This window comes from Oryctolagus cuniculus, chromosome 11 (assembly GCF_964237555.1).
Source record: "Oryctolagus cuniculus chromosome 11, mOryCun1.1, whole genome shotgun sequence".
Taxonomy (NCBI): Eukaryota; Metazoa; Chordata; class Mammalia; order Lagomorpha; family Leporidae; genus Oryctolagus; species Oryctolagus cuniculus.
In genome coordinates this window covers 116,834,839-116,851,502 of record NC_091442.1, presented here as the reverse complement: position 1 = coordinate 116,851,502, position 16,664 = coordinate 116,834,839, and the positions used below count along the sequence as shown (strand labels likewise).

At 49.9% G+C, this 16,664-nt stretch overlaps 1 protein-coding gene across 7 annotated transcripts in view; it reads left to right on the top strand.

Moving 5' to 3' along the window:
- SLC25A17 (solute carrier family 25 member 17) overlaps window positions 1-16,664 on the top strand; it is a 96,400-nt gene that overhangs the window by 40,266 nt on the left and 39,470 nt on the right. For 4 of the 7 annotated variants that reach the window (XM_008275178.4, XM_008275179.4, XM_051834055.2 and 1 more), the window contains 5 exons: window positions 798-914; window positions 1,981-2,126; window positions 2,222-2,317; window positions 6,341-6,423; window positions 12,352-13,204. In XM_008275178.4, coding sequence (XP_008273400.1) covers window positions 798-914; window positions 1,981-2,126; window positions 2,222-2,317; window positions 6,341-6,423; window positions 12,352-12,499 — 590 coding nt within the window. In that variant the 3' untranslated portion in view covers window positions 12,500-13,204. Of the gene's footprint in view, window positions 1-797; window positions 915-1,980; window positions 2,127-2,221; window positions 2,318-6,340; window positions 6,424-12,056; window positions 13,205-16,664 lie in introns of those variants that run through there. The other 3 variants (XM_017350926.3, XM_017350925.3, XM_051834057.2) reach the window with 3 other exon arrangements.

The following is a 16,664-nucleotide window of genomic DNA, read 5'->3' as shown; positions in this document are numbered from 1 at the left end:
AGGTATACACCATGTGTCAGGCACTTTGTTACAATTCTATCTGGTATTTCTTTAATCATTTCAGGACTGATGAGGAATATGTTAATATCTCCAGATGGTGTTAAATTGGGATCATGTATGTTCAAAAAAGAAGCATCTGACTCATTCTATTGTTCCACCCTGAGGCAACCTTGGGGGGCCAAGATCTTGAGCTTGTAAGGACCCTGATGCTTGCCCAGCTGTTGTGGGTGTTTTGTGACACTTCATAACCACTGCTTGCCGCCTGCCTGTCCTAATCTCCAAGCACAGAGAAACTCTTCTGTGAGCTTTCTAGTCCCTGATGAAGCACTCTGAATTGCCACCACTTTCTCCCTCCTGTCACCCCTTGTACCAGGTCCGTCCTCACTTAGGTTAGCGTTGTACGTTTATCTTCTCCAGTGCTGTAGACTTAGCTCATTATCAATAAGCCATTCCCCCTCTAAAGCTATTATTTAAGAACTGAATTTAAAACCTCTATCAAGATTGCTCTTTTGAATGCTAAGTAAAATAGGCGAACGCTGGTAAACTGCCTCCTGTTCTGCAAGCGAGGAGCCCACTACTCCTCCTGTGAAGAGGCGCTGCTGCTGCTGGCTTTGCTGTCAGCAAGGCTTCCACATTGCTTCTGATTATGGGGCTTGTGTTGTGCTCTGGCACAAGGGACACCCCACCTGACATTAATGACAGAAGTAGGCATGGAGTACTGATGTGTACTTTGAAATGGCAAAGCTTGAAAGGTTATATTTTGCTTTCCCTTTGTCTTGCCCTGTTTCTTTTTAAAGGAGTGGTGAATGTGTTGCTAACAACTCCACTTTGGGTAGTAAACACCAGACTGAAGCTACAAGGGGCAAAATTTAGGAATGAAGACATTGTACCAACCAACTACAAAGGCATCCTTGGTAAGCATCTCTTGGACGTGTTCCTTTTTAAGAGTTTTTGCTTCTCTTGTACTTGGGATCTGTTGCTGTGGTAAAGCTACATAGCATACAGCCTCGCATCTCGGCTCTGAGGGATTATTGTGTCTGGATTCACAGGGGTTTAGCTCATGTGTCTGGATTCACAGGGGTTTACTCATCCAGGCTGACCTGAGCCTGATAGCCTGGGCACCGTGTGTAGACACCTTCTCCCCAGGACCAGCCTGGGCACCATGTGTAGACACCTTCTCCCCAGGAACAGCCTGGGCACCGTGTGTAGACACCTTCTCCCAGGACCAGCCTGGGCACCGTGTGTAGACACCTTCTCCCCAGGACCAGCCTGGGCACCGTGTGTAGACAACTTCTCCCAGGACCAGCCTGGGCACCGTGTGTAGATACCTTCTTCCCAGGACCTCCTGGCATGTTCTTGTCGTGCTGATGGCAGAAGCACAGGGGGACACACTCAACTGTACAAGCCGAACTCAAGCCCCCGTTTGCCTCTTTGCTGAGACTCTGCCAGCCAAAGCACATCACGTGACCAAGCCCAGGACAAGGGATAGAGAAGGACACCTCTCTTAAGAAGTGTAGGTGGTGCAGTAGGCGCAGAGTGAATACTGCTGACGAATTGTCTACTGATTTTTTTCCCTAGTGTTGTTTTGGGATAAAGATACAAGATTGCCATGTGGTATCTTCCAGCCTCTGGTTTGTAATAGCTCCAGGTTGCCAGGTTCTCGTTTCCCATGCATCTGTTTTTGTAACAAGAACACAAGTCAAATCCTGTGTATGGGCCTCCAGGAAACACTCTTATCTTCACTAGGACCTTGTTGAAAAACAAAGTGTTTCAGTTCTGTAGCTCAGAGTTCCTGGTGGTGCATGTACTTAGGAAAATGTGCTGTTCTAGGTAGGTAGGAAGATTGCCAGTAATTGCGTTTGGTTCCTCAGGGACTCTGTGACTGCTGGTGTCTGTCTGTTACCAAGACAGACCCACATCGCCCTCTCCCGTTTGGGAGTCATCGTCCTGCTTCTCACAAGCCCCCGGTTTCTTGCTTAGATGCTTTTCATCAGATCATTCGAGATGAAGGACTCTCAGCTCTGTGGAATGGCACGTTCCCCTCCCTGCTGCTGGTCTTCAATCCTGCCATCCAGTTCATGTTCTATGAAGGTTTGAAACGGCAGCTGTTAAAGAAACGGATGAAGGTAACTCCTGGTTTTGGAAGCAGCCAGGTGGTCCGCGGAGGCGGCACTGTCTCACTGCTCCGATTGACGTGCGTCCTTCTTTCTTTGCTCTCCAGCTTTCGTCTTTGGATGTGTTTGTCATCGGTGCGGTAGCCAAAGCCATTGCCACCACAGTCACCTATCCCTTGCAGACGATACAGTCAATTCTGAGGGTGAGTGCTGGGGTCTCCCTGCGTGAATGCATAGCCTTCTGTCTAGGTTGACGTGACCCTTCCATTTTCCACGTTTGATGTTCTGCTCACCAGGCTGGCTTTCAGTTGGCTCCCTGTTTGGCTTGGTGTGATGTTTGTGTTGGCAGTTTCTTAAGTAAACAGAAAAGTCCTATGTGGAAAGTGTTTTATTTTTTTTAAGATTAGTTTCTTTGAAAATCAGAGTTAGAGGGAGAGGGAGAGGGGGAGAGAGAGAGAGACCTTCCATCCATTGGTTCACTCCCCAGATGGCTGCAGTGGCCAGATGGCTGCAGTGGCCAGGGTTGGGCCATGCCAAAGCCAGGAGCTTCATCCAGGTATCCTGTGTGGGTGGCAGGGAGCCCAAGCCCTTGGGTCATCTTCTGCTGCTTTTCCCAGGCTGTTAGCAGGGAGCTAGTTCAGAAGTAGATCAGGGTCTGTTGCTGTAGCTTAGTGGGTAAAGCACAGCTTGTGGTGCCGGCATCCCATATGGGTACCTGCACCCACGAAGGAGACCCAGAAGAAGCTCCTAGGCCCAACTCCAGCCATTGCAGCCATTTGGGGAGTGAACCAGTCGATGGAAGTTTTCTCTCTGCCTCTGTCTAACTCTGACTTTCAAATAAACAAATAAATCTTCAAAAAAAAAAAAAAAAAGTAGAGCAGCCAGGACAGGGACCAGCTTCCACAGGGGACGCTGGCATCACAGGAGGCGGTTTTACCTGCTGCATCCCAGCGCCGGCCCCAGAAGTGTTCTTTAACCACCTCTGGAAAGCATGTGTTTGCGTCCTTCTGCAGGTTGATTCACGTGGTGCCCTAGGGCAGGTTCTTCCCTGCGCAGTCCTGGGCTCGTGTTGGTGCACTCAGGAGGAGTGCAATAGACCTTTCCCACAGGACTTTGATATTTCTGTTTTTTCACTCATTCAATCGGTGTATTTTACACTAAGCACCCACTCTGCGCGAGGAGCTGGAAACGCAATGGTAAATAACACAGTCACGGTCCCTGCCCTCCTAGAGCTAGTGGAAAGGGGAGTGAACAGATAAACCAGCAGAATAAGTAAACAGGTCGTTAGAAATGAGAAGAGCGCTGTAGAGGAAGCAAACAGCATTCTGTGCCAGGTGTGGGGATCATCTTGTAGCGGGAGGAGCACATTCCAGTCAAGATGCAAAGAAGATAAGGACTGAGCCCTGCCAGAGAGGAGGGAGCGTGGTGCATCCTGGGAACCGAAAGGAGCCTGTGCGGCTGTAGGGTGGCTCAGGGTGAGGCTGGACAAGTCCCAGGGAGGTTGTAGGTGGGGACTGTAGGGTGGCTCAGGGTGAGGCTGGACAAGTCGCAGGGAGGTTGTAGGTGGGGGCTGTAGGGTGGCTCAGGGTGAGGCTGGACAAGTCCCAGGGAGGTTGTAGGTGGGGACTGTAGGGTGGCTCAGGGTGAGGCTGGACAAGTCCCAGGGAGGTTGTAGGTGGGGGCTGTAGGGTGGCTCAGGGTGAGGCTGGACAAGTCGCAGGGAGGTTGTAGGTGGGGACTGTAGGGTGGCTCAGGGTGAGGCTGGACAAGTCGCAGGGAGGTTGTAGGTGGGGACTGTAGGGTGGCTCAGGGTGAGGCTGGACAAGTCCCAGGGAGGTTGTAGGTGGGGACTGTAGGGTGGCTCAGGGTGAGGCTGGACAAGTTGCAGGGAGGTTGTAGGTGGGGGCTGTAGGGTGGCTCAGGGTGAGGCTGGACAAGTCGCAGGGAGGTTGTAGGTGGGGACTGTAGGGTGGCTCAGGGTGAGGCTGGACAAGTCCCAGGGAGGTTGTAGGTGGGGGCTGTAGGGTGGCTCAGGGTGAGGCTGGACAAGTCCCAGGGAGGTTGTAGGTGGGGGCTGTAGGGTGGCTCAGGGTGAGGCTGGACAAGTCGCAGGGAGGTTGTAGGTGGGGGCTGTAGGGTGGCTCAGGGTGAGGCTGGACAAGTCCCAGGGAGGTTGTAGGTGGGGACTGTAGGGTGGCTCAGGGTGAGGCTGGACAAGTCCCAGGGAGGTTGTAGGTGGGGACTGTAGGGTGGCTCAGGGTGAGGCTGGACAAGTCGCAGGGAGGTTGTAGGTGGGGACTGTAGGGTGGCTCAGGGTGAGGCTGGACAAGTCCCAGGGAGGTTGTAGGTGGGGGCTGTAGGGTGGCTCAGGGTGAGGCTGGACAAGTCGCAGGGAGGTTGTAGGTGGGGGCTGTAGGGTGGCTCAGGGTGAGGCTGGACAAGTCGCAGGGAGGTTGTAGGTGGGGACTGTAGGGTGGCTCAGGGTGACGTTGGACAAGTCCCAGGGAGGTTGTAGGTGGGGACTGTAGGGTGGCTCAGGGTGAGGCTGGACAAGTCCCAGGGAGGTTGTAGGTGGGGACTGTAGGGTGGCTCAGGGTGAGGCTGGACAAGTCCCAGGGAGGTTGTAGGTGGGGGCTGTAGGGAGCGCATAGGTACTCTCAGCACACTCGGAACCTTTGGAAGTGCTGTGAGCTGGGGAATAATGTAATCTGATTTACACTTTTTTTTTTTTAAGATTTATTTATTAATTTGAAAGTCAGAGTTACACAGAGAGAAAAGAAGAGGCAGAGAGAGAGAGAGAGAGAGGTCTTCTGTCCACTGGTTCACTCCCCAGTTGGCCGCAACGGCCGAAGCTGCATTGATCCAAAGCCAGGAGCCTCCTCCGAGTCTCCCACGTGGGTACAGGGCCCCAAGGACCTAGGCCATCTTCTACTGCTTTCTCAGGCCGCAGCAGAGAGCTGGATCAGAAGTGGAGCAGCCGATAATCCTCCGCCTGCAGAGCCGGCACACCGGGTTCTAGTCCCGGTCGGGGCGCCGGATTCTGTCCCAGTTGCTCCTCTTCCAGTCCAGCTCGCTGCTGTGGCCTGGGAGGGCAGTGGAGGATGGCCCAAGTGCTTGGGCCCTGCACCCGCATGGGAGACCAGGAGGAAGCACCTGGCTTCTGGCTTCCAATCGGCGCAGCACGTTGGCCATAGTGGCCATTTTGGGGGTGAACCAACGGAAGGAAGACCTTTCTCTCTGACTCTCTCTCACTGTCTAACTCTGCCTGTCAAAAAACAAAACACCAGTGCTGCAGCTCACTAGGCTAATCCTTTGCCTGTGGCGCTGGCACCCTGGGTTCTAGTCCTGGTTGGGGCGCCGGATTCTGTCCGGTTGTTCCTCTTCCTGTCCAGTTCTCTGCTGTGGCCCAGGAGTGCAGTGAAGGATGGCCCAGATCCTTGGGCCCTGCACCCCATGGGAGACCAGGATAAGCACCTGGCTCCTGCCTTCAGATCAGCGTGGTGCACCGGCTACAGCGCACTGGCCGTAGCGGCCACTTGGGGGTGAACCAACGGCAAAAGGAAGACCTTTCTCTCTGTCTCTGTCTCTCTCTCACTGTCCACTCTGCCTGTCAAAAAAAAAAAAAAAAATCTGAATTAATATGCTGGTCATTTTTTTGTTTTTGATACAGAATTGTCCCTATAATTTTCTGTAAAATGAAAATCCTCATGCTTGCTTCATTGAAAAAAATGTATTTTCATTTATTTCTTTGAGAGGTAGAGTTATAGACAGACAGAGGGAGAGACAGAGAGGTCTTCCACCTGGCGGTTCACTCCCCAAATGGCCACAATAGCCAGAGCTGAGCCAATCCGAAGCCAGGAGCCAGGAGCATCCTCCAGGTCTCCCACATGGGTGCAGGGGCCCAGGTAGTTGGGCCATCTTCCACTGCTTTCCCAGGCCATAAGCAAGAGCTGGATAAGAAGGGGAGCAGCCAGGACACAAACTGGCACCCATATGGGATGCTGTGCCACAGGCAGAGGCTTAGTATATTAAACCACAGTGCCGGCCCTGAAATATTTCATTATTTAAATGAAAAATGGAGAATTGATGGTTCTGTGGTACTAATTGGATGTTTTTATTATTGTACACTGTAAGACATTATTGGTACAACATTATTTCTTCTCCAGATAAAAATTAAGATAAAGAAAGCAGCAATAATGATTTATCTTTTTGTTCTCCTTCCCTAGTTTGGACGTCACAGACTAAACCCAGAAAACAGAACGCTGGGGAGTCTTCGGAACGTGCTCTACCTTCTTCACCAGCGAGTGAGGTGAGCTGTGCTGACGGCTCGCGTCCTGGCCTCCCGTGGCTGGTCCCTGCCAGGGAGGGGCGGGCGTGCTCCCCTTGCGCTGCGGCCTCTCCGGCCTCTTCCTTGTGCGCTGTGCTCAGACGTCTCAGCTTAGGAGCGTAGCACGACGTGGCAGCACTTGGGGAAATTGTAGGGGAAAGCTGTGTCCTTATTCTGTGTTAGTTACAAATTCGGGGACTTCAGAAAGGGACTCTTCCTGATGATCTGATAGACTGTTCTGTCGACGGCCTTTCCTGTGGCCTGTCTTAGGAGTGTAACATCTGCATAGAGAGGTGGTAGTGGAAGGAAGTGGGCAGTGGAAGGAGAAATGACAGTTAGCATGATGCTGCGGGATAAGAAAAGCAGCAAGAAGTATCATGGTGGTGCTGATGGGAAAAGTCACTATCGTGACGGTGGTTGTGGTGAGAGAGTCGCTGCTTGAGTGGCAGACCCTGAACTGGATGCTGTACCTGGGCCATGTCCCTAATCCTGACACTGGTTCTTTGCAGTAGGAGGAGCCCTTGTTAGTCCCCTCTTTTGTTTCCAGAAACTGACACCTGGCGAAGTCAACTAAGCCAGGGACTTTGTTTGAGGCAGAGGCTGCCAAATATAACTTTATTGTTGTTCCTGATACAGGATACTTTGAAAATAAATTTATTATAAAAACACGTTTCTGTTAGTCAGCTTTCCATTACTTTATTATTTTTTTTATTTTTATTTTTATTTTTATTTTTATTTTTATTTTTTTTGACAGGCAGAGTGGACAGTGAGAGAGAGAGACAGAGAGAAAGGTCTTCCTTTTGCCGTTGGTTCACCCTCCAATGGCCGCCGCGGCCGGCGCGCTGCGGCCGGCGCACCGCGCTGATCCGATGGCAGGAGCCAGGAGCCAGGTGCTTTTCCTGGTCTCCCATGGGGTGCAGGGCCCAAGCACCTGGGCCATCCTCCACTGCACTCCCTGGCCACAGCAGAGGGCTGGCCTGGAAGAGGGGCAACCGGGACAGAATCCGACTCCCCAACCGGGACTAGAACCCGGTGTGCCAGCGCCGCTAGGCGGAGGATTAGCCTAGTGAGCCGCGGCGCCGGCTCCATTACTTTAAAACACCTAAGAGGAGCTAGCTTACAAAGGAAAAAGCTTATTTCAGCTGCCAGGTTTGGAAGTTCCCAGTCCATGACTGGGCATCCCCATTGGTTTAGGAGTCTCATGGGTGGCTGAAAGTGTACAGAGGGAGTATCACAGAGCGAGTCGGGCAGCAGAGAGAGAGAGGGAGAGAGAGAGGGAGAGACATGAGGGAGCAGCACTCTTCCTCTGCCTGCTGTGTGGTCATGATTCATCACAGGGCCCCACTCTCGCCACCCTAAAGTCCGGTTGTTTCTTGAAGTTCACCTTTAGATTCCGTAATCGGACCAAGCCTCCACCCTAATCCATCAAACGTTAACATAAAGACTTTGGGGTTAAATGTCTGCGTGAGTTTGGGGAGCCAAATCCTATTCAGACTCCAGCAGCTTGAGGTGAAAAATACCAAAGACAAAGAGTCAGTATAAAATAAAAAAAACAAACACCATATCAACTGCTGGCGAGGAGGTCGCGCGACAGACCCTTCCTGCGCTGCTGCTGGGAATATAGAACGGTACAACTGCTTTGTAAAACGTTTCAGCATTTTCTTTAAAAAGTTAGACGCCTCAGGGGACCAGCTGTCTGATGGAGAGTGAGGCAGGTTTGCCTGGGCATTGCTCCCAGTCACACTCTGCTGTGCTGGTCTTTTGGGAACAGAAAGGCTCCACAGGGAGGCTGGCAAAAATGACTCAGATCTGCCTCCTCAACCTAAACTTCATGCACCAAGGAGGAGGAAGCCGGCAGGCAGAAACACGTGGCAAGGCAGGTTCCGATCGGAGGGGCTTGGAATCAGGCCAGGGTGGTTGTGAGCTTTTTCAGCCCAGGTGTCTGTTTGAAGGCACCTTTCGCTTCTGAACAGGCTCCAGTGCACTTAAGTTCCAGTGCTGTCCTGCTGTCTTTGGCTCCACCAGTGTGTGCCCGCGCTGCGTGATGTGCAGGGCTTTGCCCAGGGTTATCTCTGCACGTGGGCAGCTGTGTCGTAAGGCAAAAACCTGACAAAAAACAGACCTGTTAAAGTGTAAGGAAGGCCGGCGCCGCGGCTCACTAGGCTAATCCCCCGCCTTGCGGCCCCGGCACACCGGGTTCTAGTCCCGGTCGGGACACCAGATTCTGTCCCGGTTGCCCCTCTTCCAGGCCAGCTCTCTGCTGTGGCCAGGGAGTGCAATGGAGGATGGCCCAAGTGCTTGGGCCCTGCACCCCATGGGAGACCAGGATAAGTACCTGGCTCCTGCCTTTGGATCAGTGCGGTGCGCTGGCTGCGGCGGCCATTGAAGGGTGAATCAACGGCAAAAGGAAGTCCTTTCTCTCTCTCTCTGTCTCTCTCACTGTCCACTCTGCCTGTCCAAAAAAAAAAAAAAAGTATAAGGAAAAGAATAGGGGGTTTTTCAGGCCGGCGCTGTGGCTCACTAGGCTAATCCTCCGCCTTGCAGCACCGATACACCGGGTTCTAGTCCTGGTCGGGGTGCCGGATTCTGTCCCGGTTGCCCCTCTTCCAGGCCAGCTCTCTGCTGTGGCCCAGGAGTGCAGTGGAGGATGGCCCAAGTACTTGGGCCCTGCACCCCATGGGAGACCAGGATAAGTACCTGGCTCCTGCCATCGAATCAGTGCGGCGCGGCAGCCGCGGCAGCCACTGGAGGGTGAACCAACAGCAAAGGAAGACCTTTCTCTCTGTCTCTCTCACTGTCCACTCTGCCTGTCAAAAAAAAAAAAGAAAAAAGAAAAAAGAATAGGGGCTTTTTCTAAGAGTCAAAAACTGGAAACAACCCAAATATCCGTCACTAGGTGAATAGATACATAAGCTGTGATATATTCATACGGTGGAAAGTGACTCTAAAAAAGACGGAATCACTAATACACACAACAACGTGGAAGAATCTCAGAATTATGCTGAGGAAAGAAGTCAGACAAAAAGGAATTGGTACTAGAGGATTCCTTTTCTATGAAAGCCTGGAAATGCACACTGACTTTTAGTGTCAGAGAGCACATCAGCCGGGACCTGGGGCCAGGGTCGATGGAGAGGGTGGCCCTCAGGGGCGCGAGGACTGTGTTCTGTCTTGAACATGCCGATGCGTCGTGATGATGCATGTCAGTCAGCTCTCATCAAACTGAAGTCAGCTGAACTTTAGGCTCCAAGGACCTGGGTACATCACTCCTGTTTTTATCTTCTGTGTTTCTCCTTATTCCTTTTCCAAAAGGTAGTCACTGTTAAGGAGTCTATTTCCAGAACATTGCATAAAACATATGCGTAACATGTATGCAGCTTAGGTTTTTATTAACAAAAATCACAAACGTCCCTACATCTCAGTATGTGTGGACTCCTTTTGTCCAGTGACTGCCTGGGTCCTGTCACATAACGTGCCAGCAGTTATTTACCAGAGCACTTACTGATGGGTATTCTGGTGGTTTCTGCCTTTGCAAACGTTGCTGCGTGCATAGCCCGTAAATTTAGCTTTGTGCACCTGAGTGGTTATAATTGTAGAGAAAGTTCCTGTGTGTGAAATTACCTGGCCAAAGAGTTTGAACATACAACAATTTGACATTTTGTAACTTTAAAAATTAGTGCCAAATTGTGACCCAAGAAAAGTGATGCCAGTTTCTATTTCTACCAGCACTGGGAAAGGTTAGAAAAGATGTAGTAATCAGAAAGTTAAGAGAGTCATGTCAGGTGGAACTCTTTGAGCGTATACAGTTTTCAAAGGTGAGTTTTCTCCTCTTTCATCTGATTCTGACTCAATGGATATTGAGTGGATATTAGTGGTTATATTCGCACCTTACAGATCACTGAACAGATTTAGAGAAACAAAGTGACTTGCCCAACGCAGAGGCAGAGCCAGATGTTCAAACGCGGGGACACTGTCATGAATGAGGAGCCTTCATTGCCTTAGTCGGAGTGCTCTGCACTCATGGACGTGTCTGTACTGCCCAGCAGAGTCTCCGCTACCCGCATGTGGCTGTAGAGCTTGTGAAATACGCTGGCGTAGAGGGTAAAGCCACCGCCTGCACGCCAGCTGTCCTTATCAGTGCCAATTCAAGTCTCAGCTGCTCTACTTCAGATCCAGCTCCCTGCTAGTGGTCTGAGAAAAGCAGCAGCAGGTGACCCAAGTGTTTGGGCTCCCTGCCACCCTCATGGGAAACCGGGTGAAGGTCTTGATTCCTGGCTTTGGCTACTGCCATCTGGGGAGTGAAGCAGTGGCTGGAAGAGCTCTCTCTCTCTCTTTCTCTGCACCTCTCTCTCTAACTCTGACTTTTAAACAAATAAATCTTCAAAAAGGAAAGAAAGAAATATGCCCAGTATAACCAAGACACTAGATTTCATGTTTTTAAAAATTTTGATTGCCACACGTGATTAGTGGCTACCGTAATGCATAGCACAGTATTACCGTGTCAGGCTCTCCCAGTGTGTGTGGCTAAGAATCAGCTGATGTACTTCTTAAAGTGCACATCCGTGCTTCCTGTCTTGGATGGGGCCTGGTGATCTGCATTTCTAAGCAAACCCTGGTGCTTCTAATGCGGGTGTACCTTGCCTTGAGGAGCACTGAAGGGGAATTCCTTGGGTTAACCTAATTCAGATTAGTCCGTGAACTAGAAGTTCAGGGTCAAGTCTTTTTATTCCTGTGTATCACACAGTCTTCCCCCAGAGAGGGCTTTCATACATCAGATACATTAGGTGTATGAATTTATGTTGTTTTTGAATGGAGCACCGATTAATGTCCCAATCTGCACACTGTTTATAGTCCCAGAGTTGCTAATGGGCTGGTACCTGGGAGTTCACTTTCAGCCGGTAGCTGTGGAGAGGTCGTTTCCTCTAACTCCGGGCTTTCCCAAAGCCCTCGCCTCCCAGTTGAGAGCAGTGGGGTCTCAGGGCTGGCGCCATCATCCTTGTCACCTGGAAGCTTGTTAGAAATGCAGTCTTGAGTCTCATCCCAAACTTAATGATGCAGAATCTCTGCAATTAGACTTGACTTGGAAATCTTCTTCGAGTGGTTGGGGTACCATGCTGAATTTGAGAACCCTGGGGTAGAGGGTCAAATTTATAGAAATTCTGAGATCGGGAGGCTTTTGGTGTCTTTCCATGGTTTTTTTTTTTTTTTTTTTTTTAAGATTTATTTATTTGTTCGAACGTCAGAGTTACAGAGAGAGAGATCATCCATCTGCTGGTTCACTCCCTAAATGGCCATCCTTGCTGGGGCTGGGCCAGGCTGAAACCAGGAGCCTGGAACTCCATCCAGGTCTCCCACGTGACTGCAGGGACCCAAGTACTTGGGCCATCTTCCTCCACTTTCCCAGACACAAGAGAGCTGGATCGGAAGTGGAGCAGCCGGAGGTTGGACTGGCACTCACACGAGATGCTGGCATTGTGGGCACCTTAATCCACTTCACCACGCCACCTTCTTTCTGAGACTAAAATGGCAGTTTTCCTACCACTGTTGAACTGGGAAAGTGGTAAAGTCAAGATCTGGAAGTTCTTAGATCTCAGATTCTGGCATTAATATGGTTTTAGGAGACTTTAGGATCTGTGTCCTACCGGTGGGATATTGTCAGCTTTCTGCTAATTAGTGGGGAATACGAACACAGTGCAGATGGCTCCTGAGTACTCAGCTTTTATCAGTCTCCACACGTCTTTAAAGGTAAGAAGTGCTTCGCCAACAGAAGTCTGTGTTGAAACGTAAAACCTGCATTGCTCCCTTTGATTCCAAGGATAAGCCTTGCAGAGTAGCCGTTGGTGGCGCGTCTTGATGCAGGAGTTGACTTCTACAGAGAAAACCGTTTGCTTTTTCAAACCTCTTTCCTTCCAGGCGTTTTGGGATAATGGGACTCTACAAAGGCCTTGAAGCCAAGCTGCTGCAGACGGTCCTCACGGCTGCCCTCATGTTCCTCGTTTATGAGAAACTGACAGCTGCCACCTTCACCGTCATGGGGCTGAAGAGTGCGCGCAGGCCCTGAGAGGCCCCGGCAGGGGTTTCCTTCTGAGAAGAGAAGGGATTCTCCTTCTGTTCCGGCTCTTCCACCACAAGTCCTACCCTCGCTGGCCTGAAAGGCATCCAAGGGGGAAACGGAGTCCAGCCAGCTGGACTTATTGCCAACTCAGAATATTCGACGTCTGGTTGGATTTTGAGGTGGAGGGTAGACTAATATGGGAAGAAAACATGATTGAAAATCTAAAAATGAGTCTGTGGGGTTTTTGTTGGTTTTCTTAAGGGAGCCGGACTCTGACTCTGGTGTGTGATCTTTCCCATCTGAAGTTATTCTGAAATTTACCAGCTCTTTGCTTTCCCTGAACTCTCTCCCAGGCTCTGGGACAAATGAAACAACATATAATTCTCATCCGATGCTTTTGTATGTCTTTGTCTTGTCATTTTCTCCCCCAAAAATAATACGTGCCGTGGGCATGAGTTTACTTTTATTAGGCTTTTTTTCTCCTGCTTAAGGAGACGTATCTTCTTTAGTACATGAACTATTTATTTTTGGGGAAGGCAATGAAGATTGTTAATCTCAAATGATTCTCTTTTAAACTATTTTTGAATGTCACCTATTCATTAGTGTTTGACATAGTTTTTTTCAGTATTTATTTGGAATCCATTCTTCCATTGCAAAAGACTTGAGGTTTGTGTGTATCCATGTAAGCCCCAATAAATTGTCAGCACAAAAGACTGTCGCGAAAGTTGCTCTTTATTAAGGTGTTGTTACATTGGGTTTGCAAGCAATTGTTAAAAATAACAAAATGGGGCTGGCGCTGCTGCTCACTTGGCTAATTCTCCGCCTGCAGCGCCAGCACACCGAGTTGTAGTCCTGGTTGGGGCGCTGGATTCTGTCCCGGTTGCTCCTCTCTCGGTCCAGCTCTCTGCTGTGGCCCAGGAGTGCAGTGGAGGATGGCCCAAGTGCTTGGGCCCTGCACCCCATGGGAGACCAGGAGAAGTACCTGGCTCCTGCCTTTGAATTGGCACAGCGCGCCAGCCATAGCAACCATTTGGGGGGTGAACCAACGGAAAAGGAAGACCTTTCTCCCTGTGTGTCTCTCTCTCACTGTCTAAATCTGCCTGTCAAAAAATAAATAACAAAATGGGGGAGCAAAAACCCTGTTTAGGCTCCGGAATATTACAACCTTTTATAAGCTTTTGATGGAGGCTTTTTATTTTGAGAGCACACATCTGGTTTAGGTTATTTCTCTGGATGTTCCTTGTGTCCTGCTACTCCAACTGAGGTCCAGTTAACAGCAGTGCCTTCACCAGCCAAGGGCCTGAGCGCACAGCCTGGCCTGCTGAATCATCTTCATTTTAGCAAGAGTTAAAAGGCAGTTAGAAAGATGGAGAGAGCGGTCTTCCATCCCACTGGTTCACCCCGAGTGGCCACAATGACCAGGGCTGGGCCAGGCCGGAGCCAGGAGCTTCTTCTGGGTCTCCCACATAGTGTAGGGGCCCAAGCACTTGGGCCATCTTCTGCTGCTTTCCCAGGTACTTTAGCAGGGAGCTGGATTGGAAGTGGAGCAGCTGGGATTTGAACCAGCGTCCATGTGGGATGCTGGCCCTGCAGGCAGGGGTTTTAACCCACTATGCCACAGCGCTGGCCCCTGTTAAAATCCATGTATGGTTTTTCATAATACACATTTTCCATGAACTTATTGAAAACCACTCATGTTTCCACTCTTGTTTGTTTTACAGTAGTTTTGAGATGTGAAAGTCTTTACCCTGAGAACGTAGGCAGTGGAAGTTAGAAATTTGGGTCTTATTCCCCTCTTTGTCACCAGTAGCAACTTAGTCATCTCCCGTGTCTCAGCTCTTTGATAAATGCTGATAATAACACAGCCCACTTCAGAGGATGTTTGAGAGCTGGTGATGTCAGCTCAGTCCCTTTATGATCATGGGATGGGAAGATCTAAGTGAAACTTGTGGCAACATCTAGATTTATGAAGCAATTTCCCTTCTTAAAGCTTATTCATGTTCTCGTTTTATAATCCCAGTGTCTCTGTGAAATAGGTAGGGACAAGTAGCAATACCCCCATTTAATTAACAAGGAAATTGAGACAAAACTTTTAAATGACTTGCCTGGTGGGACCCAGGATCGGAGTTGAGTTTCCTGCAGTCTAGAGTAATGCTTAAGGGAATGGGGCTTCCGGGCCGGAGCTGTGGGACAGCAGGTTAAGCCACTGCCTGCAGCACTGGCATCTCATACGGCTGCCAGTTCAAGTCCCAGCTGCTCCCCTTCCTATCTAGCTCCCTGCTAAAGCAGCAGAAGATGGCCCAAGTGCTTGGGTCCCTGCCGCCCATGTAGGAGACTGGGATGAAGCTCCTGGTTCCTGGCTTCAGCCTGGCCCAGCCCTGGCCATCTCAGCTGTTTGGAGAGTGAATTTGTGGGTGGGCTATCTCTCTCTCTCTGCCTCTCCCTCTCTCTGTAACTCTGCCTTTCAAATAAGTAAATGAATCTTTAAAAAAAAAATGATTTATTTGTTTATTTGAAAGTCAGAGTTGCACAGAGAGAGGAGAGGCAAAGAGAAAGAGGTCTTCCATCCGCTGGTTCACTCCCCAGATGGCCGCAATGGCCGGAGCTGCACCAATCAAAGCCAGGAGCCAGGTGCTTCCTCCTGGTCTCCCATGCGGGTGCAGGGCCCAAGGACTTGGGCCATCCTCTACTGCTTTCCCAGGCCACAGCAGAGAGCTGGATTGGAAGTGGAGCAGCCGGGACTCGAACCGGCGCCCATATGGGATGCAGGCACTGCAGACGGCAGCTTTATCCACTATACCACAGCACCAGCCCTAAAATAAATCTTTTTTTAAAAACTGAAAAGAGTGTGGGTTCTGGAATTAGAAATAAGTTCACACTGGCCCTACTCCTTACCAGATGTGGAAACAAAGCAACCCCTGAGCTTTTATGAAAGTCCGTTTCCTGAGCCGTAAAATGGAAAGCCTGGCCCTGTAAACGGCCTCTGCCGGCGGCCGCGCGGATTCAGTGAGCTCGTACACATGCGTCACTTAGCACGCTGCTCTCGCGTGAGAAGAGCTAGGTAAATATTACAAAGACAGTGTCATATCAGTGTTAGTAGGGAGACAGCTGTTTAAGTCGTGCAACTGTGTCCAGTAGCAGGCACTCTGGATTTTGAGCCTGGCCTGGGTTCCCGTTTTCATTCTGTCACTTCTTCACATTGTGGCTGCAGACGAACCGCTTACCCTTTGTGAGCCTGGGTCCTCTGTCGACTGGAAACGATCACCTCTCATGGGTTTTTGCAGGATTAAGTGAGGTAGGGGTGTGTGTATTGTGTGTAAACCTCTAGCACAGTATGCGGAAGACACAAAGGCACTTCAGAAAATTTGTGGAAAATGTGTATTATGGAAAAACCATGAATTTCATTTTTTTTCCTCAAAATAAACTTCTAATTCAATTTTCCATGAAGACCCCTTGTATCTGTGCTTAATAAATGCTGGCGAACCAAGAAAAACATTTGGTTTTACTTTGGGCAGTATTTTCTCTTTTGATTTGTTTAAATTGTGAGCATTTATGAGAGCCATTCAGTCAGTGAATGGCTTCTTGAATACTTTTTTTTATTCAGTTTGGATACTGAATAAAACATAAAATTGCTAGATTTAACTTCTGTTTTTGAGAAGTCAATCTATCAATTTTATGTTTTATTCAGTATTCAAACACCTACCTGTTAATCAGTACAATGTGTATTGGTTCAGTCACAAAAAGAGTCACTGACCCAGCTCGTGATTCACCCTGATCTTTTGAAAAGCTGAAGAATATCACCGGCGCCGCGGCTCACTAGGCTAATCCTCCACCTTGCGGCGCCGGCACACTGGGTTCTAGTCCCGGTTGCTCCTCTTCCAGGCCAGCTCTCTGCTGTGGCCAGGGAGTGCAGTGGAGGATGGCCCAAGTGCTTGGGCCCTGCACCCCATGGGAGACCAGGAGAAGCACCTGGCTCCTGCCATCAGATCAGCGCGGTGCACCAGCCTCAGCCCGCTAGCCGCGGCGGCCATTGGAGGGTGAACCAACGGCAAAAGGAAGACCTTTCTCTCTGTCTCTCTCTCTCACTGTCCACTCTGCCTGTCAAAAAAAAATTTAAAAAAAAAAAAAAAAAAAAAAAAGCTGAAGAGTAGTGACGTCATGGAGCCCAGGG